Here is a 24,772-nt window from a genome sequence, read left to right on the forward strand (position 1 = left end):
GAATGTATGTTATTACATTTACATGTTACCATGATTGCCCGTACTTGACTTTTAAGTGTCCGAAACGTCTTTGTGACACCCGGAACTTTCACGAATAATATTTTTAGATATTATTTACATTCATGATTAAATTTATTAATCTTTTTAATTAACTAAGGCTATTAGTTAGTTACTTGGGCTTTAATTGGGTTTAATTGTTAATTAATTGAACTTGGGCTTTGATTAGTTAATGGACTCATGAATTAAGACTTGTAAGCCCACCCTACCTTTAAGTGGGCTTAGTTAGCCCACTCTTTCAAAGTGTAAGTATCAATTAAATGGTGACTAGTTAGTTTGTAAGGATTGGAATCTAGTTATGTCTTAATCCCCATGAGCAACCACCCATTAACCACCTTTATGAAGCTTTACATTCTAGTAACCAACAAACAAACTCCTCCCTCCAAAATTCTGCAGCAAAACCGTGAGCCTAGGGTGGTTTAAAGGGCATTTTGTTTTCAAATTTTCATTACTACTTACTCACAAATCCTCTCATTCTCACACACATTCATTTGCTCTCAAACTCCTTCTCTCATCTCTCTCTCAAGTAGTAAGTAGCAAGCTTTAAACTTCTCTTCTTTTCTTCAAACAAAACCGACTTCTTATCACATCATCATCATCATTCTTTTGTTTAAATGTTACTTGTCTTTGATTACTAGTTACTTGAATCTTGTTGTTGTTACTTTGTTACTTATTCTTGTTATTACTTACTTACATGTTTAAGAATCAAACTCTTTAGTTTGATTCTCCATAATATCTTGTATTTTTCAAGAACACGAGAACATAAACTCACTAGTTCATGATTCTACATTTATTGTTTCAAAAGTTGCAAGTTCCATGTGTTGATTAAAGACATACTTGAAGCTCATGAAGTAAACTTTAAAGTTTACTTTCTAAAGATCAAACTTTGGTTTGAATCTTTAAAGTATGAACAACCATGAACCTTTTCTTGTTTACTTAGTTACTTCTTCAATTTATGCACTTTAATTTCATGTAGTTAGTTTATATGGTCAAGTACTACAAGTTAGTCTTGATCTCATATCTCTTGAACAAATTAAGTTAACCTTGGAAGTTCAAGAACACACAAATAAGTTTTCTTTAAATATAACTTTGGATCTAGACTTTTGAGTCTTGGATCTTCAAGATCAAACTAAGAACTATGTTCTACTACTTATGATCTTGATTAGTTAGTTAACTTTCAAGTTTATAGTTCAATATTTCTTTTAAAGTTCATGTATGTGTTAGATCTAAGACTTTGATGTAACTTTGGTTCATCAAACTACATGCAACTCTTAAGTGAGTTGTGCTTCATGTCTTAGACTTGCACTAGGGTTATGATGGTCAAGACTTGGCTAAGATGATGTAGATACATCAATGAGTTGTACACTTGAAGCTATATGCATCAAGGATGAGAACCATGATGAACATCAAGCACCAAGACCACCGGAACCCTTTTAAACTCACTGCTTCTGTCGAAAACCTACTGACCTGATGCTTCTGGAATATACCAGTAGACCTGGGCTGTTCTAACCTTGATTTTTAGATATAAATTTTCGAGTAGATAACTTTTCATATAGGACTCGTCTTAATCCGAGTTACGGTTTAGGATTTATGGCCCTCCGATCGTTACTATGTCCTTTAACGTTGTGCAGAAATTTCTGACCTACTCGCACTTGGACCGTCGCCACGGTCAAACCAAGATGAGTTTGCTTCTGTAAATTTTACCACACTTAAGGGACTCATAGACGGAGCCATGACCACTGGTCTCACCTTAATTCAGTAAGGGTAGAGGCCGTGGTGACTGACTGAATCAGACTTTGTTTTAAACTACTTTCATAAACGAAACCTACCTTACGCCTTTTGTTTAATGATGATTTATGATGACCCTTAAGACCTTAATTACATACTTTTAAACCCATTAAGACGATTTACTGACTTAGTACTATTTGCCTTAGGTTGAGGACCTTCGGACCGTTTACTTGCACACCTTTCCCGACTACTACTTTACCGCTACATATCATTGTGAGTTATAGCATTCCCTTTTTACTTTAACTTATTTTGGGAACTGAGAATACATGCGGATTTTATGTTTTACATACTAGGCACGAGTACTTAAACTTATATATGTGTGGGTTATACAACGGCATAAACATTCCCTTTAGCTCGGTAACGTTTAATCATTGGTTTTTGAACCGTGAACGCGAATCTTAGATATGGATCCATAGGGTTTGACATCCCCACTCGGGCTAGTAGCGCTAGCATTTAATGAGTGTTTAATACTTCATAAACATACGCACTTGCCAAGTGTACTTTCAGGGGGTATAAACGTTAAGTTAGTTACCAAGTGCCCACGGTTAACATATACTTTATCATACTGTTTTGAAACGCTCTTTGTAGCACTGAAATCTCGTGGCCTACCTTACATACTGTTATACTTAAACTATAGCTCACCAACCTTTGTGTTGACGTTTTTAAGCATGTTTTTCTCAAGTGCTTGAGGTTAGCTTCCACTGTCTTACTTGTTGTGCTGTAGACACCCGCTGCTTAGAGTTGTCCACGCATGAACTACTTTACTTTGCATTCAAACATTAGTACTTTTGAATTATGACATGTAACGACCATTTGGGGTCACGTACACTTAATTATTGCTTCTACTTAGTGAAGCATACTTTTGGAATGTTAAACATTTGATGTCGGTTATGACATCACCTTTTTATCGTGAATGCAACTTCTTTTGTTACAGCATATAGTACTTAACCTTGTAATGATCCTGTTGTTGATGATTCGTACACGATGGTTTTGTATGGGGCATCACAATATGGCATCCGACATGAGAAGACGTTCCCACGTACCCCTCAACATAATGGTATAGCAGAAAGAATGAACCGAACAATCATGGAACGTGTTCGGAGCATGCTCAGTATGGCTAAGCTGCCAAAGCCATTCTGGGGAGAAGCAGTCAGAGCCGCTTGTTATTTGATCAACCGATCTCCATCAGTACCACTGAATTTTGAAGTTCCTGAGAAACTTTGGTCTGGAAAGGATCCATCATACTCTCATTTAAGAGTATTTGGATGTTTGGCGTACGCACATGTATCCAAGGAGCTCAGGCAGAAGCTGGATGCAAGGAGCACTCCATGCATATTCATAGGCTATGGAGATGAAGAATTTGGATACAGATTATGGGATCCAAAGGAGAAAAAGGTGATCAGAAGTAGGGACGTGGTGTTCCATGAAAGCTAGACAATAGAAGATATTGAAAAGCCCACAATATCTCAGAAGTCAAATGTTGCTGCTCAGGTGCCAGAGGCAACAACGGAATCATTCATGAGAAATGAATTTTTAGTGCAAGAAGAAATTCCAGAAGTAGAAGATAATGAGGAAAATGACGGTACTGAGCAGGGGGAGCCACAACCCCATCTGCCAGACGTTCCAGCACCATCACAAGGTCAAGATGATGGTGGATCTCCTCGGAATGTTCCAGAAGTTCGTAGATCTGAACAAGGTCGGATTTCATCGAGTAGATATCCAGAATCCGAGTACCTTCTACTTACTGAAGATGGAGAACCGGAGAGTTTTCATGAAGCAGTAACTCATAAGGATAAAGAAAAATGGTTGCTCGCAATGCAGGATGAGATGGATTCTCTGCAGAAAAAATAAACTTATGAGATTGTAGAACTTCCACGCGGGAAGAAGGCACTGAAAAATAAATGGGTGTTCTAGCTGAAAAATGATGGTAATGGAAAAGTGGTGAAATACAAAGCACGACTTGTAGTCAAAGGATTCCAACAGAAGAAAGGGATTGATTTTGACGAGATATTTTCACCAGTAGTCAAGATGACTTCAATTAGAGTCATACTTGGATTGGTCGCAAGTATGAACTTGGAGCTTGAACAGATGGATGTAAAGACAGCTTTTCTTCATGGAGATTTACATGAAGAAATTTACATGGAGCAGCCAGAAGGTTTTGAGGTTTCAGGAGATAACCTCGTATGCAAGTTGAAAAAAAGTTTATATGGTTTGAAGCAGGCACCTAGGCAGTGGTACAAGAAGTCTGACTCATGCATGGTGAGTCACGGGTACAAGAAAACTGCAGCAGATGAGTGTGTCTACATTCAGAAATTTTCTGAAAAAGATTTCGTTGCTCTTCTACTATATGTAGACGATATTTTGATCGTAGGGAAAGACGCAACGAAGATTAACCAGCTGAAGAAGGAACTCTCTAAGTCTTTTGACATGAAAGACTTAGGACAGGCTCAACAGATTTTGGAAATGCAGATAACCTGAGACAGAAAGAATAAAAGGTTATGGCTATCTCAGGAGAAGTATATTGAACGAGTGCTTTCACGTTTCAATATGAACAATGCCAAACCTGTTAGCATTCCATTAGCCAACCATTTCAAGTTAAGCAAGAGTTCTTGTCACTCATCCAAGAAAGAGATCGGGGAGATGTCTTCAGTACCATATTCTTCAGCAGTTGGAAGTTTGATGTATGCAATGGTGTGTACAAGGCCCGATATTGCTCACGCAGTGGGAACAGTGAGTCATTTTCTCTCGAACCCCGGGAAAGAGCATTGGAATGCGGTAAAATGGATTCTCAGATATCTTAAGGGTACAACGAATCTATGTCTTTGTTACGGGGGAGCTGATCCAATCTTGGAAGGCTATACAGATGCGGATATGGCCGGAGATCCTGATAGTAGGAAATCTACTTTAGGATTCATTTACACTTTTGCAGGGGGAGCTGTTTCATGGCAGTCAAGACTACAGAAGTGTGTTGCATTATCCACAACTGAAGCAGAGTATATTGCTGCCACAGAAGCTGGAAAAGAAATGTTGTGGTTAAAGCGTTATCTTCAAGAATTTGGAATCAAGCAAAAGGAGTACAAGGTAATTGATCGACAACTGTTGAGACTAGTGAAGATCCATACAAAGGAGAATCCTGCGGATATGTTAACAAAGGTGGTGACTCGAGAGAAGTTGGAGTTATGCAGAGACATAACTGGAATGTTCGTGGATTCGGCTGGAGGGGGAAAATTGAAAGTTTCCAGCCTACAATCTAGAAGCTCACCTTCTAGATGTTCAAAGTAGCCTTCTTTGAACACCATGTAGAAGAATCAAAGATGAACACGATGACGGCCGCCCACCATCTCCGTTCACACCATTCCACCGCCACCAAAGTTTTAGTATAAATAGAGGTTGAAACCTCAATTGTAAATCATCCCAAATCACTCAGAGAAGTGTAATCACAACCTAGAGAGTGTGTGTGAGTTTGAGAGTTTTTTTTTGTAAGAGTTTTGTAATACTCTGTAAATCTATTCTTGTGAGTAATAGAGTTATTTTCTCTCAAATTTATATCTCCCAACGTCCAGGCGATCCCCTCTTCCTAACACTTTTCTTAACATTACCAAATTACCTATCAATTAGCTGTTGAAATATTATGTAAAGACTTAAGACGCGAATTTTTTCTTTTCCAGGATAAGACCACACAATGGAGGAGACACGGAGGGGACAAAAAGGTAATCAGCCTCCCCCAATAGGCTAATACGTCCCCACAAAAATTAACGTATTTATTTGGCGTTCATACCTTCTTTGTCTTCCAACGAAAATCAATCTCATGCTCTGTATAATTGACATGGAGCACACTAAATGTGGCTTATGTGATCAGAATGACGAAGATGAATTCCATTTGTGTATTGCTTGCACATTTGTATTCAACTCTGGGATAAGATTAGCCTATAGACAAACTTACAACTCCCTCATTAGAGCTTTATGGAAGGCATTTGGTTATGGGTAGATGAGATTACTATTACGGGAAGACAACATATGATCATCAAACTTATCATCATATCGACTTTGTGGAATATTTGGCGCCTTCGGAATAGCTATGTTTTCAACGATTCCTAGTTCAAGAAGCCACATGTTTTCGATAACATAGTTGTCTCGGCTTTTACTTGGTTGTATTCTCGTTTCATAAGAGTAGTATGAATTGGACGGCGTTGTTGCAATACCCTTTGAACGCTTTGTAATTAATTTTGATTTTCTCTAGTTTCGCGTTAGTTTTAATATACTTTATGTCTTCTGCCGTTAATAAAAGGTTAATTATAATATATAATACAATTGACTAATTGTGAAACCAAATGTTTGTTTAGCATCACTAAGAGGGCTCTCAACGATGCCTTCCTCCTCTCCGCCCAGCACCACGCCGTTGGCACCAAAGCGCCCAGCACTCCGCCGTGCTTCCTCGCCCTATGTTTTGTGTTTCTCAAGCAGATTGCAGGACAGAAATATATGGAAGAAAAGGTTTTATTGACTTGTACATTTATTTTTAATATTTGTATTACAAAATAATTAATTAATATAGTGGGTCCTAATTTATTCGAGGAAGTATGTTATGATTGAAAATGTTTAGTCATGAATTAATTCTGGTGAAGAAGTCCTGATATGACGTTGATCTGACAACTAGTTATGGTAAGGAAGTGATGTCGATGTCATGGTTGTAGCAGTCTAACATCTAACATCTTGGGTTACAATTGTAATGTTATTGAAACTTGGGGACTATTTTATTGAAGTCTCCGCTTGAAAAACTCGAACACAATTGCTTTTTTCCTATAAATTGAGCAAAAACTAACAATCATCCTTCGCGCACTCATCGTGAGACCTTCGCTACCAACTAAAATCATTTACAATACATTTTTCTTTAACAAATGGGTTTGAAGGTATTCATGTTTCCTTCCTCATTCATTTCAGTTAATTTTAATTTCTCGCTGATATATATTGATTTTTCTTCCAAATTTTATATTTGTGTGATCAATTAAAGTTGCATATATTTATTATTATTATGACAAGCAGATCTGTTGTTTTATGCTTCAAATTGATAACTTATAGGAGGAATTTGAGGAGCATGCTGAAAAAATCAAGACTCTAACCCAAAGCCCCTCAAATGAGGACCTGCTGGTGCTGTACGGATTGTACAAGCAAGCAACTGTTGGGCCAGTGAACACAAGTATGGATCGTTGATCTGTGTAGTCTCGTGATTACTGATCTTATAACTACATTCTAATTTGTTTAATTTTATTTTGAATTTTTTTTTTTACAGGCCGTCCCGGTATGTTTAACATGAGAGATAGGGCTAAATGGGATGCTTGGAAGGCAGTTGAAGGTATTTTTTTTTCTTTTTTTTTTCAGAACAATTTGGGATGTAAACAAGTTAAGCTTGACTGAGCTCGAGCTCGGCTCATATAATATTGAAAAAGCTCGAACTCGTATGGACTAAAGTTCAAAGAGCTCGACCTCGTCTCTTTATCTCTTTTAAAATTAAAAGAGCTCGAACTCTGTTCGTTTAAAATTTAAAGAGCTCGAACTCGTTTTGTTTCGAACCTACTATAATAAGTTCAAGCTTGTCTCATTTGGTAGTTATATAAACTGACGCTCGGATCAAACTCGATATAAGAAGCTCGAGTTCGTTTACTAAACGATATTAGAATATGTTCGAGCGGCTCGAGCCTGAGCTCGAATCTAATCCAGTTTTTAAAGAGTCAAGCTCGAATAAATTGACTTGTTAACAACCCTAAAAAATTAATATATTATTAAGATTATTATTTTAAATATCATTTTGTTTTGTGCTGAGTTGGGTATTTTTTTTTACCCTTGGCAGCAAAATCCAAGGATGAAGCAATGAGTGACTACATCACCAAGGTGAAACAATTGCTCGAAGAAGCAGCTGCTGCTGCTTGAGGGCAATTCATGCTAATAAGCAGTATGAAAGTTTCTGCGTTTTACATTTGTTTGTGATTTGATTTCTATGCTATGCAGCTGCTAACCGTATGTTAGTTATATATCGTATATGATGTTGCATTTTAGTTTTCATATCGTGCCTATTTATTGGTGTTAGTGTGATGACATAAGTAATCAGTTCAAACATACGTTTTCACTATTTCCTGTCAAAATTTAATAGGCTGATGATCAGTACATCACTTGATATTAGACATACACCACCAAACGTGCATTAAAGTATTGTACTGTACAACACTAATGCATATTCAGTGGTGTTTGGCTAAAATTGGTGGTGTGTGGATCACCACCCAATTTTATACGTGGACGGGGTTATCCATTCAACATATGTTTATCGGTATGTAATTAGATCATTGCAAGAAGCTAAACTAGAAATTATTGAGTCAAGTAAAAGCAAAAACACGCCTTTTTTCATATAAAGGTGCAGTTACTTTAAAAATAAAAGTTACGTATTGTTATTGAATGTGATGCAAAGTTGATTATCAAAGATGACCATGACAAAATAAAAGGGTGAGTTTAAATTTCAAACAACGTTAAAGTGAATTAGAAACGGTACTGCACTAATTCGACAATATTTACAGAGTATTTGCATTTGCAGTTAGGGCAAAATAACCCAATGCAAATTTACATGAAAAAAGGGAGGTCAACAATCTGGGATTTAGAGGCCAAAAAAACATGTACAAATTAAGCCATTAATCAATCACTTCTAATAATTTGTTAACAAGTAAAAGACTAAACTAAAAATCTTTCTTGAGGTACAAAAGGGTATCTTGTAGGTACATAATACTCGTTCACACGCGAAGCACCATCTCTCGCTAAAATCCCTTCAACGTCTCCAATAATTCTCGCTAACCATATCTCCAAATTTCTTTGAATATCCCTAAAATTGTTTCTTATAGAGTTTAATGAGAGTCTAGTGGTTAATCGTGCACGGCCTTCCACTAGATCACTCCCATAACTAAAACCTGTCCCTGTTTCTGTTTGTAATGCCATTAATTTCTGCCCTGTTTCTGATGCACGTTGTTGAAGCCGTAATGCTTCTAGTAAAAACTCGGTTTGTCTCTGTGTTCGAAACTCTAAACCCGCGTTTAGTTCACAAGGATCGTTCTCCTGCTGTAATATTAAACCACAGATTGTTATTAACAATTTCACACGCGTAACACAAATGTGTATGTACTAAATATACTTATATTCACACCAAATGTTTACTATGGGATATATTTTAATGTTGAATTTGATAACTTTAAGATACTACAGTATGTGTTATGAAATCTATAATAATCCCAAGATAACCCGCTTCCCATCACTATGGGTAGTAATTTAGACCCATTACCCACTTCCCATCGCTATATAGTAATTTAGACCCAAGATTGGAGAGCTCGGATCTCGGGAGATCTCGTTCGGACATTTTTGGGGAGATCTCGGCATCTCAAGAAAATCTCGGGGAGATCTCGGACGTTGACTTAGGTTGACTTTTTTGTTTTTTTAATATAAATATATAAAAAAGAATTAATCTATGTATATTTTAATATACATTTTTACAAGATTTCACAATAAAATTCAAGAAATGAGCGAGAAAATACGAGATTTTACGAGAAAATTCGAGAAATGAGCGAGAAAATCCGAAAAATCTTGGCTTTGACCAAGTTTGACCCTGTTGACCGAGAAATCTCGGGAGATGAACATCTCGTTTCGGATGCCTTCCAAAAACGAGATCTCGGGGAGAGATAACGAGACTTACAACACTGTTTAGACCCATTACCCGCTTCCCATAACTATAGGTAGTAATTTAGACCCATTTACTTATTAATGGGTCGATTTGGTTTATGTTTTATCCTCTAATAGACAAATACAATTAATTTTTGTTGGTGATTTAAATCATACTATTCCAAGTTTTTCCAAAGAATAATAATATACCAAGTAAAAAATTAGGTCTAATTTTCGTAATTGTATTTGAAAAGGTTTTATATGTATATGTATGACTATAATAATAAAAACGGTGCAAGAAAATACAGTTGAGTCGGTACCATTCTTCTGCAAAGATCGTCAATTTTTCCAGCAAGAGCTTGATATCTTTTTGCTTGTTTTTTCATTAACGATGGTACTTTTGACAAATCATTAGCAACGACATTTTCCAAATTTTGAAGCTCTTGTTCGAGCAATTTCAGTTTTGCAGAAACCCCTGATGAATCACCATCTACCTTCCATGGGGACTCTCTCCTGTTCAAAAAACTTTGTTTCAATTATATAATATAATAATAATTAATAAATAAAAAGAAACAATAAAATCCACATGTTTTCAGAAACATATGCATCTAACAAAAAGTACCTAGTTCCATAATGCTTTAGATCGTGAACTTGTTCCACGGATTCGTATTGTACACCCTGCAGAAGTTAAGAGTTAAAATAAGTCAACCCAATGGTCAACAAGTTATTATATGATTTATCGTCAGCACATATACAAAATATAACTTAGTTCTAAATTATTGCATGACCAGGACTTGGGAAGCATAGCATTTGACATTAAAAGTAATTCAACTTCTCTTTACAATTCTAGTTTGACTTCCAAAGTCAAAATTCGACTTTATTTGGGAATTGAAAGTATTTAAGAGAACAAGTTAGACATAATATAGCCATACAAAGGGACAAAACCTCTGGCTTTTAATGTAATGAAAAAGTCACCTGCCTCTATCAGCATTCCTATACATTATCTATTAAAAAATGAATTTCAAAATGAAATTTATAAACACTAATTTCGCACGGTTAGTAAACGAGTTATAGTTTCTCGAATAATTTGTTTCGAGATTTGAGTTTGGAGCACGATAGTCAATAATGGAAGACTTGATAGGCAGTTGTTGCTATTGATGAAGTGGTCCATCTTTCATTTACAGTACAAAAACTGTAATTGATTGAATCAACCACCACCACCAAACCAAAAAGTGGTTTTCTATTTATCATCCTAATACTTGTAAGTATCACAAACAGAACTATATCCATAATGCCAAGTTTAACATTTATGTAGAAGATAAATTAATGCCAACCTGTTCTTGATAGTTGATAGTGACCACTAAGATTAAGGCTGGATTTTTACAATATAATAAATGTAAGGAATTAAATTATCGGTAACCAATCTAAACCTAAATCTCCATCAATTGCACCATAATGTAACAGTTTAATCAAAATAACTTAACATACTAGTATTGTAACTTTATGAAATTACTTGGTATCACACGCACTAAAAGTCTAAAACTTTAACAAAGATCAGCATGAATATAGAAAAAGATGAACCAAACCTGCCAAAGATTTGATCTTTCTGACAAGAATTTCGAAAAACCGGAATTCGGAAACTCTGAAGGGTTAAACAGACTATGACCATCATATATTGACCCAAAATCATCCACATTATGAACTCCCTTATCCATATAACAATCATCCATAACATTATTAGTACCATAATTACCATTATGCTTATAATTAAAATTATGGTTATGATTAGTCCCCTCATTTGAAACCCTCAATTTACCAAACCTAGACCCCAATATATCACCATAAAACTCTCCACCACCATCACCGCCGTAACCGCCACCGTCACCGCCATAACTGCCACCGTTATCATCCCTATTAGCCATAAAATTTAACAAATCATCTCTCTCATTTACTTCCCTTTTCAACTCATCAACCCTAATTTCAAGATCCTCAATTTTAGCTCTTAAATTAGCAATCTCTTCAACATTTTCATCAATTTGTCTAAGTAGCTTCTTCTCTTCTTGCTGCCACCCATGTCTGTGGCTAGCAAAGATTTCAACAACCCTAGCATTTGCTTTTGCATCTTCTTTTCTTCTTGAAAATAATTGTTCAAGCTGTTCTTCAGCTTGTAATAGCTTTTTAGTCAACAATTCATTATGGGTTTGTAAAGTTGGGATTAAAGATAGTGACTTTTTTGGAATAAACCCTAAAAAGATTGCAAAACTTAAACCCAGATATGAACTCAGTACTTGTTCATAGCTTTCTTGATGTTTTTCTTGTGTATCCATATTTTCAAAGATCAAGAAAATGATAAGATATATATGAAATTGGGGTTTGTGTAAAAAGTTGTGTTGATATGAGTGTGAAGTGAAATGGGGTTTAGGAGTATTTGATCTTGGTAAATGAAGCAGAAGAATCCATGAAGATGTTTTTGTTTTGTAATGAAAGGTGTGGCAGGCTTTTGAAATGGCTTTTTGGGTGAGATCTTGAGAAAGTAGGTGTAGATGGCTGTTTGACCTGGGAAAATATAATATAATATATATATATATAATGTTTGTTTAAACCATAACTTATACGGGGATTATTCTTATACACACTTTTTTGATCCTCACACACCTATTTTAACCTTTTACTTTTCTAATAATACTCAATTGGTGTGTGAGGATCAAAAAAGTGTGTGTGAGAATCATCCCCCTAACTTATAACGTGAAACAATTAATTAATCCTTTATATCCTAAAAACCCTGGGATTCATGGTCGTTTTCACAATACTTAATCCTTTATATCCTACAAACCCTGGGATTCATGGTCGTTTCCACAATACCAAAACGACAACAGTAGTACGCCCTTTTCACACTTCAATTTTCATTCTTCTCCCCTCACTTATAGTCAACTTGCGAAAATTACACCAAATTTCATGGGGGTAAAATGTAAATTCCCTAAATTAAAATAAAAACTCCACCCAACCACTTCGACAGCCCGTATCTTCCGCCTCGCTCCGAGTTAAATTTCACCAATCACTCTGTTAAACTCGAAATAATTTTATGAACAAAACGATACTAACTACGTTCAAAACGGACACTTTTTAAAAAAATGCTAAACACAACGACAGCCCGTATCTTCCCGCTCGCCGCGAGTTAAATTTTTCCGACAGCAACGTCAGACTCAAAATAATTTTATGAACAAAACGATACTAACTACGTTCAAAACGGACAGATTTTAAAAAACACTAAACACAACGACAGCCCATATCTTCCTGCTCACCGGGAGTTAAATTTTTTCGCCAGCACCATTAGGCTAGAAATAATTTCATCAACAAAACAAAACTAATTACGTTCGAACCGGACAGATTTTAAAAAACACTAAAGACAACGAAACACATGGACCGTTTTCCCTCCTGTAAATAAAACTGCGTTAAATATGAATACGCCAGCCGAAAGCCCCCGCCGCAACGCGCGGGCCGGACCCGGACTAGTTATCTATATATCTAATAGCCAAAACACTTTAGCACTATTAACCAATAGTAATCATAGGTATTTTTGTCATTTCACCCTTTTTTTTTGTCTCCAACGATAAAAGAAGCAACTTTTGTAAAAGAACCAACCCTTCTATGTTACCAAAAGATGTCGAAAAAAATTCTTTTTTACAAAAAAATCAACTAACTTTTTTTTTCTTTTTTTTCCCTTAACTTTCATAAAAAGAACAACCCTTCAATTCTAACAAAAGATGTCGAAAAACATTATTTTTTACAAAATAGATCAACTAACTTTCTAAAAAACAAATAAAAAAACAACGCTAAAAGAAGCAACTTTCACAAAAGGAACAACCTTTCAATGTTAGATGTCGAAAAAATTCTTTTTAAAAAATAGATCAGGAATTTTTTTAACTCGCATTAAAACGGAGCCCCCCGACGCGAAGCGAGGGCTTCGCAACTAGCTCAAGAACTAAAATAATACTACGTGTATATCTATTTATATGGAGGCCCACTTGAACCATAAAGATTACTATTATTATAACTTTATGTATATTTATATATTTATTTATATCAAATCTAAATTCTAAATTGTGGGTACAATTTGCGTAATGTACAAGTCGATAAAGCGTAAAACGGTTACTATTCACTTAGTATTTCCAATTATGGAAAGTAGTATATAGTAATAAAATAAAATAATAACTAGTTATGTTCTATGTTGTAAAAAGTTAGGGGGATGATTCTCACACACTGTTTTTTGATCATCACACACCAATTTACTTGAACTCATCCCTAATAATAGGGTAAAAGGGTATGTGAGGATCAAAAAACAGTGTGTGAGAATCATCTCCCAAAAATTTATGGCATCTGCAATTTAGTTGTATATTTAACTTAACTATTTTAATTTAATTTTAAGACAAATGTTGAAATAATTTAAAAACACATTATGTAAAGAGATTTAACAACTTATATAATTATATTATATTTATATAATAAAATATAATATATATATATATATATATATATATATATATATATATATATATATATATATATATATATATATATATATATAGTAGTATAAAGTAATATTATGTTATAGGTCACAACGATGTGGGTTGCCTCGCGCTGTGTCAGGATAATGTTTGTTTAATTTGATAGACAAAAAGGAAGAAAAAAATATAAGCAAAAAAAAAAAAAAAAAAAACAAATTGAAGTGAATGAAAAACTCAACAATCCCCTGAAAAAAATTGAAATGACAAGGGGATGAGTAGTGTGGATATATGACCGAATGTGATGAATAGAGTTCTTTGGAGCTAATTTAAAAAACATGTAAAGTTAGATATCAGGAAGGAAAAGCAAAAGCAGATATTTTAATAACAGAAAGGTCGGAAACTGAAAAACAAAAATGAAAAAAAAAAAAAAAATTGTTCATAATTTTTGTGTTTTAGATGAGGGGTTAATATACTCAATACAAAAGGTACATCACGATTCGTACAAACCATTTAATAATAACAATAATAATAAATAATATAATAAGAATAAGAATACAAATAATAACAATACCAATAAGCAGGTTGTCAGCCTCGCCTTGCAGCGACCACCTGCATATAACATATCGTATCGCATTTGTCTCATGACTGCAAAACAATACATTATGAACACCAAAATTATATGAAAACTAAAATACGCTTATCATCTTCGATAGGGTGTTACATGTTATTTACATAACGATATATATCTAAAAACACATGATCACAAGTTAAAAATAGTCGACATCCTATAGTATTCTTAACATTCTTGATCCTAGTTGTCATATTGAATGCTCCACATTGACACATCGTCTAGTGGTACATACAACATAGTTCAAGACTTCTGATACACCTATTAATCACATCTCCAATTGATAAAAAAAAAATGACACTTTATCACATCCGATTTATGTCATAAAAACAATCGTTATGCTGATCATTTGGTACCTGAATCGTTGAACAAGAAATCCCAGGTATACAAGAGAAAACACACAAAATAAATTGTTGTATGAAATAACCTCAATCTTTCTTAACCCACAATAGGAGCAACACCATGAAGGAATGCAAAACATTACATGGTTATAAATAGCAGTAAAAATGGTTACCACAATAGTACATTAAGACACGATATCAGCAGCAAAATCATACATATGTATAAGTGTATTTGACAGTTGTAAAATACAGGAAACAAATAAATAAATAAATAAGTATAAAAATAATAGTAGTTCAAACGTATATATACATTGTGGGATTGTGGGGAGAAAAATCGTAAGAAAATAATAAAATTCATACCTCTAACGATTGTGAATGCAATATTTAAAGAAGGAAAGCCATAAAATATTGTATCGTAAGTCTCTTGAGCGTCGATAACACATGATATTACCTGCAATAAAGAAAAAAAATAGTACCTGCAATTTTGTTTCTGTTAGTTTTATTACGTAATGGTGGTCGTAATTATGATAACATTCGGATATTACATGGAATCGGGTGGAATTGGGTAATTCGGGTCTCAATTAGAAGCCTAGTTTGGTTGGTTTGCGTATCCATGATTGCTTTGAGAAGTTTAGATAAGGACGGGTAATTTGTAAAACATAAGGCGTATGCTCAAGATAAGTGGGTAAAATGAGGAAAGAGAATACGAATCATCATAGTGGCAAACTTTAAGTTGTTCCGCCAAGATACAAAACCATTTTTTCTCATCCCTTGAACCAATTCATATGAACAACATCCTCTTTTGGAAGAATCCAAAGTGGGATTTTGTTTACTAACTAGTTTAGTGACCCGTGAATTCACGGGATTGGTTAAAAACCATTGTAACTTGGGTATGGTTCATGATCCAATCATTAACACCACTCTCTTTTAAACGTGGGGATCAAATATCAAATGGGCATATTCAATTCGAACAAAATTCAAATTCTTAACATGCATAGAAATTGTATAAACATAAGAACGTGCATTATGTTTTATAATCTAAAACCTTAATAATAAGACCTATGTTTACAGAGGTGGAACAATACTCCATAGTTGTGTATTCTTTCTGTGTGTTTGGTTGCTAATATCCATTTACTGGCAATCAAGTGGCATCCTTTCAAGTAGTGGAACTGCTGCACATATAACGTTACAGAGAAAAAGTCAATTATCTCATTTGATTATAATGTTGCTTTCAGCAAATATCATATATGGTTATTGGTTAAATGGTAATAGCATTCCCTTCAAAAGAACATGAATTGTATTAAGAAATCTAAACCAATTATAACAAAAGGGTGTTCAGCATAAAGTGAAAGTTAGCATACCTGGTGAAAAGTATTAATTATTATCATAACCTTTGTAAGACTTATTTGTAAACTAAACTGGTTGTAGTAATACCAACATTCATATATTTATCACAAATAAGTACTTTTAATCCCTTCTTACTCCTTACTCTCAAAATAACAAAGTGCATCAGGTAAAAAAAAAGCCCATCAAATTTTAAGAAATTTGAGAATCATTAACATCATCTATTAACATCATTTATAATAAAGCACCCACATTGTTTGAGATACGGCCTCTCGCTCACCATTTCTTAATATCAATTTATAAGTGGTGGTCCTAAAAAGATCAACATCAAAAAGAGAACATAATGACCTGTTACTCTACATTGATTCATCGAAAAACCTTGAAATAACCAAATATAACTAACAATCAAGCAAAAAATTCCTAAAATAACTAAATCAAAAGAAGACATCTATGATTAACACCTCTTGATTCTTAGTGAAACTGATGCATAATTTAAACAACCTTCTTCCCTACAATAGAAAGTCTAAGGCTGCAAAGCATCACTTTCAGCGTTTCTTTGGGTTAAATGTTAATGAAGACAACCAATTGCATTCTAGGACGTACATTCTATCTTTATTTTGTCTGTGAAATTGAAATCCTAAAAGGCTGGGGTGAATTCATCATGAGAATAGAAACAAATAAACCACGTGATTTTAAAGAAAAACTAATGGTACATGATTCTATAAACCAAAAAGGTGACATATGTGCATTTTTAAGCAAAAAATAGAAGCAAATAAACCTTGTGATTAACATTTAAAGCATACTGTTCTTAAGTTGTGCCTACTAAACCCATGTTCATATGCCAAGTTAACAAATAATGAAAAATAAAATTGTTGACACGAAAGAAATGCTTCAAATATATAAACCACATAGAACACTAAATCCATGTTCTGAAGATAGATAGATAGATAGATAGAATCCTTATTGGGTTTTTGATAATGTTGTAGACAATTTGATTGTGTTTAATAGCTTTGGTTATGAAATAATCTATTGTACAGTTATTGATTTTATACTAATGGTGTGTTTACTCATTTATTGTTATAATATGCTGATGTGCGAAATCAGGTATATAAATTATTGTATGGAAAAATACCGGTTAAAAAGACTGTTACACACTAACGGGCAGTGTACCCAATCGTGTAGTAGTATAAATAATGGTTTAGTTCCGTGTATCGTTCCAAGGACAGTTGTATTAGTCAAACTAGAATTAGAAACTATATTATGATTAACTAAGTAAATGAAACTTAAAAGTACAAGATATTATGTTTTTGTGGCTATTTAACGATTTAGCCAAATCAGAGAAGGTTAAAAAGTAAAAACAATATTTTTGGTCTTTTAAGTTTATAATGAAAACAAGTGCAAAGAAAGCAAGTAAGATAGTTTGATTTGGATCAAAGAGATGAAATGTTCATCTAGATATTTTACCCTCGGTATTGGATGTAAGTTTTGCTATTAAGGCATGATTGAATGATTATGTGTGTAAGTTATCTAATAGGTTCACTAAGAGTTCTCTTACATAAACACGCAAACACAATTACAAGATCAAGGATTCCCTTTTCTCTAAAGTTCTCGTGTTTGTAATCAAATAACTATAAAATATGCTAATCACCTAAATCGACCCGCCAAGAGTTCTCTTTAGCGAGTACTCAAACTAGAAGTACTAAGTGAGGGTTCCCTATTACCTAGACCTTTTCGTTTATGACTAGTTGATTAGCAAGATCAAAGACTTAAATAACAATTGTCTTTGCGTTCGCTCTACACAATTCATTCCTATATTGTTTAATCGTATTGATCTAATTTACCCCCTTGGTCCGGTTTAGTAAACAATCAATCTAAGACAAGTTGATTGTAAATCAATATGATACATCAACAAGAGTTCTCTTTATCAACAACATATCAATTAACTAGATACAAATGATTAAACATCAATAAGCATGGTTCTTTAATTCAAGCTTCAATCTTTCACACATAGTACATACAATCAATAGGATTACATCCAATACCTCGGTTATTAATCTAGACAAACATTATAGAAACTAGCCAACAATCATGGTAACAGACAACATAACAATCAGATTATCAATGGAAATCATTGCTTTAGAACAAGAAATAACCTACAAGAACAATGAGTTCTTGGATGAAGAAAGTTTTGATCTTTGATGCCTTGATGTTGAGCCTCTTCCAAGAGCTTGGAGTTCTCCAATATTGCTCCCAAAATTCATCTCTGTACTCTCTGGTTCGTATCTGGTAAACTGGTCTTCAATCAGTAGCTTTTTAAAGTGGAGAAAGTAGGTCAGAAAGCCAAAAGTAGCTGAAACCTACTTCTGGACGGCGTCCTAATCTTCTGGACGGCGTCCCATTGTTAAGTCTTGGACGGCGTCCCAAATGTTTGGACGACGTCCAAGTATGAAAAGCTGGACGGCGTCCCACAATCTTGGACGGCGTCCCGTTGTACTAAATTTTACTGTTTCGTTTTCTTTTCAATCTTCTTTCATTTGGCCGAATTCCCAATCATTTGAAGCCTTGTTTTACCATTTTAGAGCACTAATTAGACCTTAACTTGTATCGGGATCAACCACGGTCATAAATCATCAAAAACTCTTTACAAATCACTCTCCGATACAAAATTGCATATCTTGGCCTATCACTTGTAGAAACGCTTTCAGTATCCTTGATTCGAGAGTATTTTACACGATATTGCGATAGATATATATAATGTTATTGAGCAATACAGTATAACCTTTGTAATTTAATACTCGATAAATTAATAACCTCGATAAAATTAATAATTTGTCCGGTCCCAACTTGGGACCAGTACAAATTTGGACCCCAATCGATAAAATAATAAGATAATAATTTTTTTTAAATCCCAATGTAAATATATTGGTCCCAGCAAAACTATAAATTAATAATTACTATTTTTTTTTTAAATCCTAACATTCATTGAACTTGACAAATTCATTAATGTGTGAATGTACATACATGAGAATTTTGAAGGTCCTTGTTTATGTTTTATTCAAATAGGTAAACTAAACGGACATGATAATTTCGAATGTTGATGCATTAATTTGAGACTTGCTCACAAATATAAGCCAATTTTTTAAATTAATAAATTATTAATTTATCCATTTAATAATATCTCGCTAAATTAATAAAATATCTCGGTCCCAACATTATTAATTTATAGAGGTTTCACTGTATCAAAACACCCCACACTTAAACCTTGCTTGTCCTCAAGCAATTCTTTCTTTACAAAGTAGAACAATATCAAACATACTTACACAATATAGATTACAAACATTACACAAATCACTCGAAGCACACGAAACACACACGTTCTTTTGAAACACAACTCACGCTATATGAAACACACGCTTTAAGTATAACACCACTTTATTGTAATCACACTCACGCTATATACACAATGAAAACACACACACACACACATTTCTGGGAGATTAGAGCCAAGTATCCGCAAAATTTGATCCTAGGGAAATCAGGACCTTGATGAAAACGTTTTATGGTTTTGAAAATATCATGCTAGTTTTAATACTAGGCACGTTTTCCGATTTTGTCGGATTTTCTGAATTTTGAAAAATGAGTGCGGGTTTCCCGCTATTGGTCAAGCCAATCCCTCCCACGGTACCTAACATCGTTAGATGTTGGTAAGAAAATAATGCGTTTAGGAGGATACACATTACGTCTAGATATCATCGATAATCATGCGGTAATCATCTAATCCGTTAAGTCAACCATAAAGATTGAGGCTCATCAGGCTTAAAAGCTGATATCTTACCTTTCCGGAGGTTATCCACTGGGAATCTGATCAATTCACTAACATTTTGTGTATCATGGTGCGCTTCCCATTTGGCCAGCAATTCTCCCTCATTGAGAAAAGCTTTGACTACCAGTTTCCCTGTTTGATGTTGAGGCCTGGTAGATTTCCAGTCGATTTTAGCAATGACTTTTCCTGATTTTTCGTCACCCTACAACTGGTCTGGACTACATCTTCTGAATTGAATCAGTAAGTGTGTCATTCGGAAGACTTTACTTCCTTGAGGATGGAATAGATACATCCTATTGGTCATAAGAAGTGGTCGGACGCAACATTGTCCTTGTTAGGAGAAACAATGAGGATCGTCCTTAGGGTTTTCGATCTGGCGAGAGATCCGATTTCCGACCACACTATGCAATCACCGATCTCTCACGGTTTACACTCGTTTTGGTACAAGTGACCTACAAGTTAGCTTTACTAAACTAGTAGGATTTTCATTCAAATAATTGAATGATAGTACAGCTTCAAAGACTATTAATAATTTAAAACATAATTCAACATTTCTTTTCTAGATTTAGAATTCAATGTATGTAAAATGGTTTTGGACAATTTTCGTTTCTAAGGCTACTTGAGGAAAAAAAAAATTTAAAATTTTGATCATAAATGCCTTATTTTTGTAAAACGAATTCCTGATAAATTTCTATCTCCCACCCCACACTTAAGATCATGCAAGGCCCTCATTGCATGAAATCAAAAAAATGATTAAATTTAGAGGGCAAAGTGATAGGGTGTTTTTAGAAATTTTTAAATTTTTGACCTGTAAATCGTGGAACATGTAGACGAATGCCGCTGAACTTACTGCCAGCATAAGAGCATCGTCCATTCCTCGATTATCAACATACATACATCATAATATCAAATGTTGCTGAACTTAATGCCAGTCTTTGAAGTTCAACCACGCTGCACAAAATAACAAACTACACAAATAATAATAAAAATAACGGTGTTTTTACAACCACAACCGTTTATCAAACCACACGATTAGTTAATATTACAAACCAAACATTGTTTTAATACACACCATAACAAATAACTAGATTGTTTGAAAATGTAACAAGATGATCAAAGGCTCGCAGTGAAATGTCCCGTTCTTATTGATTAAAAACGTTCCATATTAATTGATTTCGTTGCGAGGTTTTGACCTTTATATGAGACGTTTTTCAAAGACTGCATTCATTTTAAAACAAACCATAACCTTTATTTCATCAATAAAGGTTTAAAAAGCTTTACGTAGATTATCAAATAATGATAATCTAAAATATCCTGTTTACACACGACCATTACATAATGGTTTACAATACAAATATGTTACAACAAAATAAGTTTCTTGAATGCAGTTTTTACACAATATCATACAAGCATGGACTCCAAATCTCGTCCTTATTTAAGTATGCGATAGCGGAAGCTCTTAATAATCACCTGAGAATAAACATGCTTAAAACGTCAACAAAAATGTTGGTGAGTTATAGGTTTAACCTATATATATCAAATCATAATAATAGACCACAAGATTTCATATTTCAATACACATCCCATACATAGAGATAAAAATCATTCATATGGTGAACACCTGGTAACCGACATTAACAAGATGCATATATAAGAATATCCCCATCATTCCGGGACACCCTTCGGATATGATATAAATTTCGAAGTACTAAAGCATCCGGTACTTTGGATGGGGCTTGTTGGGCCCGATAGATCTATCTTTAGGATTCGCGTCAATTAGGGTGTCTGTTCCCTAATTCTTAGATTACCAGACTTAATAAAAAGGGGCATATTCGATTTCGATAATTCAACCATAGAATGTAGTTTCACGTACATGTGTCTATTTTGTAAATCATTTATAAAACCTGCATGTATTCTCATCCCAAAAATATTAGATTTTAAAAGTGGGACTATAACTCACTTTCACAGATTTTTACTTCGTCGGGAAGTAAGACTTTGCCACTGTTGATTCACGAACCTATAACAATATATACATATATATTAAAGTATGTTCAAAATATATTTACAACACTTTTAATATATTTTGATGTTTTAAGTTTATTAAGTCAGCTGTCCTCGTTAGTAACCTATAACTAGTTGTCCACAGTTAGATGTACAGAAATAAATCGATAAATATTATCTTGAATCAATCCACGACCCAGTGTATACGTATCTCAGTATTGATCACAACTCAAACTATATATATTTTGGAATCAACCTCAACCCTGTATAGCTAACTCCAACATTCACATATAGAGTGTCTATGGTTGTTCCGAAATATATATAGATGTGTCGACATGATAGGTCGAAACATTGTATACGTGTCTATGGTATCTCAAGATTACATAATATACAATACAAGTTGATTAAGTTATGGTTGGAATAGATTTGTTACCAATTTTCACTTAGCTAAAATGAGAAAAATTATCCAATCTTGTTTTACCCATAACTTCTTCATTTTAAATCCGTTTTGAGTGAATCAAATTGCTATGGTTTCATATTGAACTCTATTTTATGAATCTAAATAGAAAAAGTATAGGTTTTAGTCGGAAAAATAAGTTACAAGTCGTTTTTGTAAAGGTAGTCATTTCAGTCGAAAGAACGACGTCTAGATGACCATTTTAGAAAACATACTTCCACTTTGAGTTTAACCATAATTTTTGGATATAGTTTCATGTTCATAATAAAAATCATTTTCTCAGAATAACAACTTTTAAATCAAAGTTTATCATAGTTTTTAATTAACTAACCCAAAACAGCCCGCGGTGTTACTACGACGGCGTAAATCCAGTTTTACGGTGTTTTTGTGTTTCCAGGTTTTAAATCATTAAGTTAGCATATCATATAGATATAGAACATGTGTTTAGTTGATTTTAAAAGTCAAGTTAGAAGGATTAACTTTTGTTTGCGAACAAGTTTAGAATTAACTAAACTATGTTCTAGTGATTACAAGTTTAAACCTTCGAATAAGATAGCTTTATATGTATGAATCGAATGATGTTATGAACATCATTACTACCTTAAGTTCCTTGGATAAACCTACTAGAAAAGAGAAAAATGGATCTAGCTTCAACGGATCCTTGGATGGCTCGAAGTTCTTGAAACAGAATCATGACACGAAAACAAGTTCAAGTAAGATCATCACTTGAAATAAGATTGTTATAGTTATAGAAATTGAATCAAAGTTTGAATATGATTATTACCTTATATTAGAATGATAACCTACTGTAAGAAACAAAGATTTCTTGAGGTTGGATGATCACCTTACAAGATTGGAAGTGAGCTAGCAAACTTGAAAGTATTCTTGATTTTATGTAACTAGAACTTGTAGAATATATGAAGAACACTTAGAACTTGAAGATAGAACTTGAGAGAGATCAATTAGATGAAGAAAATTGAAGAATGAAAGTATTTGTAGGTGTTTTTGGTCGTTGGTGTATGGATTAGATATAAAGGATATGTAATTTTGTTTTCATGTAAATAAGTCATGAATGATTACTCATATTTTTGTAATTTTATGAGATATTTCATGCTAGTTGCCAAATGATGGTTCTCACATGTGTTAGGTGACTCACATGGGCTGCTAAGAGCTGATCATTAGAGTGTATATACCAATAGTACATACATCTAAAAGCTGTGTATTGTACGAGTACGAATACGGGTGCATACTAGTAGAATTGTTGATGAAACTGAACGAGGATGTAATTGTAAGCATTTTTGTTAAGTAGAAGTATTTTGATAAGTGTACTGAAGTCTTTCAAAAGTGTATAAATACATATTAAAACACTACATGTATATACATTTTAACTGAGTTGTTAAGTCATCGTTAGTCGTTACATGTAAGTGTTGTTTTGAAACCTTTAGGTTAACGATCTTGTTAAATGTTGTTAACCCAATGTTTATAATATCAAATTAGATTTTAAATTATTATATTATCATGATATTATCATGTATGAATATCTCTTAATATGATATATATACATTAAATGTCTTTACAACGATAATCGTTACATATATGTCTCGTTTAAAAATCATTAAGTTAGTAGTCTTGTTTTTACATATGTAGTTCATTGTTAATATACTTAATGATATGTTTACTTATCATAGTATCATGTTAACTATATATATATCTATATATATGTCATCATATAGTTTTTACAAGTTTTAATGTTCGTGAATCACCGGTCAACTTGGGTGGTCAATTGTCTATATGAAACATATTTCAATTAATCAAGTCTTAACAAGTTTGATTGCTTAACATGTTGGAAACATTTAATCATGTAAATATCAATCTCAATTAATATATATAAACATGGAAAAGTTCGGGTCACTACAGTACCTACCCGTTAAATAAATTTCGTCCCGAAATTTTAAGCTGTTGAAGGTGTTGACGAATCTTTTGGAAATAGATGCGGGTATTTCTTCTTCATCTGATCTTCACGCTCCCAGGTGAACTCGGGTCCTCTACGAGCATTCCATCGAACCTTAACAATTGGTATCTTGTTTTGCTTAAGTCTTTTAACCTCACGATCCATTATTTCGACGGGTTCTTCGA

At 33.8% G+C, this 24,772-nt stretch overlaps 2 protein-coding genes across 2 annotated transcripts; one reads left to right on the forward strand and one right to left on the reverse strand.

Annotated features, from left to right (window-relative positions):
• Positions 1-6,680: 6,680 nt before the first annotated feature.
• LOC139858353 (acyl-CoA-binding protein) lies at positions 6,681-7,806 on the forward strand. The gene is made up of 4 exons (XM_071847205.1): positions 6,681-6,755; positions 6,925-7,042; positions 7,136-7,198; positions 7,694-7,806. The coding sequence occupies exons 1-4, from the start codon at positions 6,744-6,746 to the stop codon at positions 7,771-7,773; spliced, it is 273 nt and encodes a 90-aa protein (XP_071703306.1). The 5' UTR covers positions 6,681-6,743; the 3' UTR covers positions 7,774-7,806.
• A 565-nt stretch (positions 7,807-8,371) lies between these two features.
• Positions 8,372-12,059, reverse strand: LOC139858131 (uncharacterized). The gene is made up of 4 exons (XM_071846984.1): positions 11,124-12,059; positions 10,160-10,215; positions 9,858-10,050; positions 8,372-8,943 (listed from the first exon to the last, which is right to left on the reverse strand). The coding sequence occupies exons 1-4, from the start codon at positions 11,862-11,864 to the stop codon at positions 8,563-8,565; spliced, it is 1,371 nt and encodes a 456-aa protein (XP_071703085.1). The 5' UTR covers positions 11,865-12,059; the 3' UTR covers positions 8,372-8,562.
• Between the last annotated feature and the right edge of the window lie 12,713 nt (positions 12,060-24,772).

The sequence above is a fragment of the Rutidosis leptorrhynchoides genome, chromosome 7 (genome assembly GCF_046630445.1).
Source record: "Rutidosis leptorrhynchoides isolate AG116_Rl617_1_P2 chromosome 7, CSIRO_AGI_Rlap_v1, whole genome shotgun sequence".
In the NCBI taxonomy this organism is placed as follows: Eukaryota; Viridiplantae; Streptophyta; class Magnoliopsida; order Asterales; family Asteraceae; genus Rutidosis; species Rutidosis leptorrhynchoides.

Bases quoted from the DNA above. Each gene is read 5' to 3' on its own strand.
- LOC139858353 (XM_071847205.1), top strand. The intron at 7,043-7,135 runs GTATGGATCGTT...TTTTTTTTACAG, and splicing joins TGTTGGGCCAGTGAACACAA to GCCGTCCCGGTATGTTTAAC. The intron at 7,199-7,693 runs GTATTTTTTTTT...TACCCTTGGCAG, and splicing joins TGCTTGGAAGGCAGTTGAAG to CAAAATCCAAGGATGAAGCA.
- LOC139858131 (XM_071846984.1), bottom strand. From the start codon at position 11,864: ATGGATACACAAGAAAAACATCAAGAAAGCTATGAACAAGTACTGAGT. The intron at 10,051-10,159 runs GTACTTTTTGTT...TTTTTTGAACAG, and splicing joins CTAAAGCATTATGGAACTAG to GAGAGAGTCCCCATGGAAGG. The intron at 8,944-9,857 runs GTACCGACTCAA...TTAATATTACAG, and splicing joins ACGATCTTTGCAGAAGAATG to CAGGAGAACGATCCTTGTGA.